Genomic DNA, 2,883 nt, shown 5'->3' on the forward strand with positions numbered 1-2,883 from the left:
GGAATAGTTACAACAGCCCGTTTCTGATTGGTCTTTACTCGCGCGACAGAAAGCGTACACACGGTTACGAGAAGAATATAAGAACGATGACTATAAAAATATAAATGTTAATGTAATAAAGAACGATTATTATTGGGCGAAGAAAATCGCAGATAAGATCCAGCGTTGGTGCATATGCGTTAAGATTCCCGCGGGTAGTGAAAAGTGCGTCGAACTGCTGATTATTAACAATATATGGATGGAGTTTTGTGATCGCGATAAGAAATTTGCTCTAAAACTGTTTTTCAATAGATGCAGCGATCAATGCTTTGAGTGTGAACAGTGCATTTTCGCAAACAAACATAATGACAAGGTGCTAGAACATTATGACATTCTAGATATGTCGCGGTGCTGCAACGCGTGTGAACGAGTCACGTGCAAGTGCTCCGTGGAAGAGTGCGACGTGATCTAAAGACTGCGTAAAAGACATGGAAAATCATGAGCGAATGGAACGCGAACAGCTGGAGCAGTGCGGTCAGGTCACTACTCTGGTGGAGTGTTTCGCGTGGCTGCAACGATGCGACGAGTGCATCGAGCGGCTCGAAGAACTTTGTCGTGCCAAGCGTCCGCGTCTCACTGTTGGACACAGACAATCCGTGGTGGCGAGGATTGCGCGACTCGCGAGTGCAAAGACATAATTAGAGCGACGTTTGGTGCATGTTGATGGAGGGTACGCGAGTGGCGAGTATACGAGTAGTGACGAAAGATCCCTCGTCTGGCGAGAGATCGACGCCACGTTTTAAAGCCATATATTGACAGGCGTGGTGATAAACTCTAATCACATCGAGCCGCGGCGGTTTTTGGAAGACGCGAGAGAAATAGTGCTCGAGCGAGTGCAAGAAACTGTAGAAAGACATGGTAGTGTGAAAGTGAACACCGCGTTCAACGGTGAGTTTGCGACGAACAACAAACGTGCAAATAAGAGCATAATTACAAAGAACATTGAGACATACCGATGCACCGATATGCGCGAGTGGTATGAGCGACACGTCATTGAGCCCACGTTGACGTCGCTCGAAGAGTTCCAAGAACGCGACAGCGGGTCGGCATTGTCACGTACATTGAATTTGACTATCAACGTGAACAAACTAAATCCAATGTGCGCGGGATGTCGTATTGAAGTGCCGCGGGAAATAGCGACGAAACGAGGGGTGATCAGTGTGCGTACGATAGACAATGGGTGCTTCGCGTGGTCGGTGGTCGCCGCTCTATACCCCGCAGAAAGAAATGCGGATCGGGAATATTCGTATCCACATTATACAACAGTATTGAATCTCACAAACATTAAGTTTCCGATTACTTTGAAAGACATTTCAAAATTCGAACGTTTAAACGCGGCGTCGATCAACGTGTACGGCATCAAGAATAAACAGGTCCTTCCTCTACGCACCAACGACAAGAAGGAGAAGCACGTCAACATGCTGTACATGCAAGATCCACGTAACGACAGTCTCGGCCACTTTGCGTGGATAAAAAGTCTATCCCGTCTCGTAAGCTCACAACTCAGCAGAAAGGAGCACAAGAAATTTTTCTGCGATCGGTAAATACACATAAAAAATTATTACATTCTGTCTTACTAATAAAATAATGGTAATAGTTATAATTTTTGGTTTTTTTTTTTCAGATGTCTTCATTACTTCAGTACGAACGAAAGGTTGCAGTCCCACGCAATGGACTGTGGAAAAATGAACGACTGCGCTATCCGACTGCCGAGCGAGGACAAAAAGTGGCTCGAATTTGGAAACCACTGCAATAAGGAGCGCATACTATTTATCGTTTACGCTGACTTGGAGTGCGTTCTACGGAAGACGAAACCCAGTAGGGAAGATGCGTCATACAGATATCAACAGCGCGAGGTATTTAGTATAGGATACTACGTGCAATGTTCGTGCAATGTGTACGTGTACTCGAAATCGCTGTAACAGCCGAAATATCGATACCTGGCAAATCGGCTAGCTCCGATCGAAGAAATTGGCTATTTTACGTTCTCCAATAACAGTGACGTCACTCCACCGATCGATGCGCTTCCGAATTCCATCTTTATCTTTGATGACGCGGCATGCGACAAGCAGGACGCGATAAGAGAGTACTTTGCAATGGAACGACAAGCGGACGTTGATTGCTTCTATCTCTGTCAGACGTACGCAAAGATTCCGAAGCATCTTATACGCCACAACGCAAATCTCTTGATTCTGTTCAAACAGGATGGTACCAATATGAAACGCGTGTACAACGATGACGTATATACCAATATGCCGTACGAGAATTTCTACGATTTATGTCGTAAATGTTGGCAGCAAAAGTATGAATTTCTAGTAATTGACAAGGACTGTGCGGTTACCGATGGACGATACAGAAAAGGATTTAATGACTTTGCAATACCGTGATGCGATCAGTTGATATCGATAGGTTGACATGGATAACAGCAAAGAACGTGAGAAAGTAGCTAAGGAGATTGCGAAAACGAGTGACTCGATTCGCAAAAAGTACCGCGCTTTAAAGAATGGTAAAATGGAGGAGGTCGTCGCATTGGAGAGGCACTTCAAACCTACTATCGACCCGCTAAAACAGATTGTCGAAAACACCACTGACTCCTCCGAGGATCCTATCATGACGGAAACAATCTTTTCGGGGGAAGACGAGGAACCAAAACCCAAAAGGAAACGACCGAGTGCTTTGTATGACAATCCTATACAGGCTTCCACGCCTGTAAAATTAATGTTGTCGATCGAAAACCGTACTACCCGCTTTGAACGAAATGTCTGAAATAATACAGCCGCATGAGTTATCGCACGATCATGTTCCCTCCGTCGAAGAAATTTTCGAGGTTACCGATGAACAGCT

The 2,883-nt window shown here is 45.1% G+C and overlaps 1 protein-coding gene across 1 annotated transcript; it reads left to right on the forward strand.

Moving 5' to 3' along the window:
* Positions 1-1,457: 1,457 nt before the first annotated feature.
* LOC108764693 (uncharacterized) lies at positions 1,458-1,961 on the forward strand. The gene is made up of 2 exons (XM_018513039.1): positions 1,458-1,579; positions 1,694-1,961. Exons 1-2 carry the CDS (start codon positions 1,458-1,460, stop codon positions 1,959-1,961), a joined length of 390 nt encoding a protein of 129 aa, XP_018368541.1.
* Positions 1,962-2,883: the final 922 nt, after the last annotated feature.

The sequence above is a fragment of the Trachymyrmex cornetzi genome, unplaced genomic scaffold (genome assembly GCF_001594075.2).
Source record: "Trachymyrmex cornetzi isolate Tcor2-1 unplaced genomic scaffold, Tcor1.1 scaffold448, whole genome shotgun sequence".
Taxonomy (NCBI): Eukaryota; Metazoa; Arthropoda; class Insecta; order Hymenoptera; family Formicidae; genus Trachymyrmex; species Trachymyrmex cornetzi.

What these genes read in the sequence shown, in the direction of transcription:
- LOC108764693 (XM_018513039.1), top strand. Translation starts at nt 1,458, where the DNA reads ATGCTGTACATGCAAGATCCACGTAACGACAGTCTCGGCCACTTTGCG. An exon ending in AAGAAATTTTTCTGCGATCG is followed by an intron (nt 1,580 to 1,693) that starts GTAAATACACAT and finishes TACGAACGAAAG; the next exon opens with GTTGCAGTCCCACGCAATGG.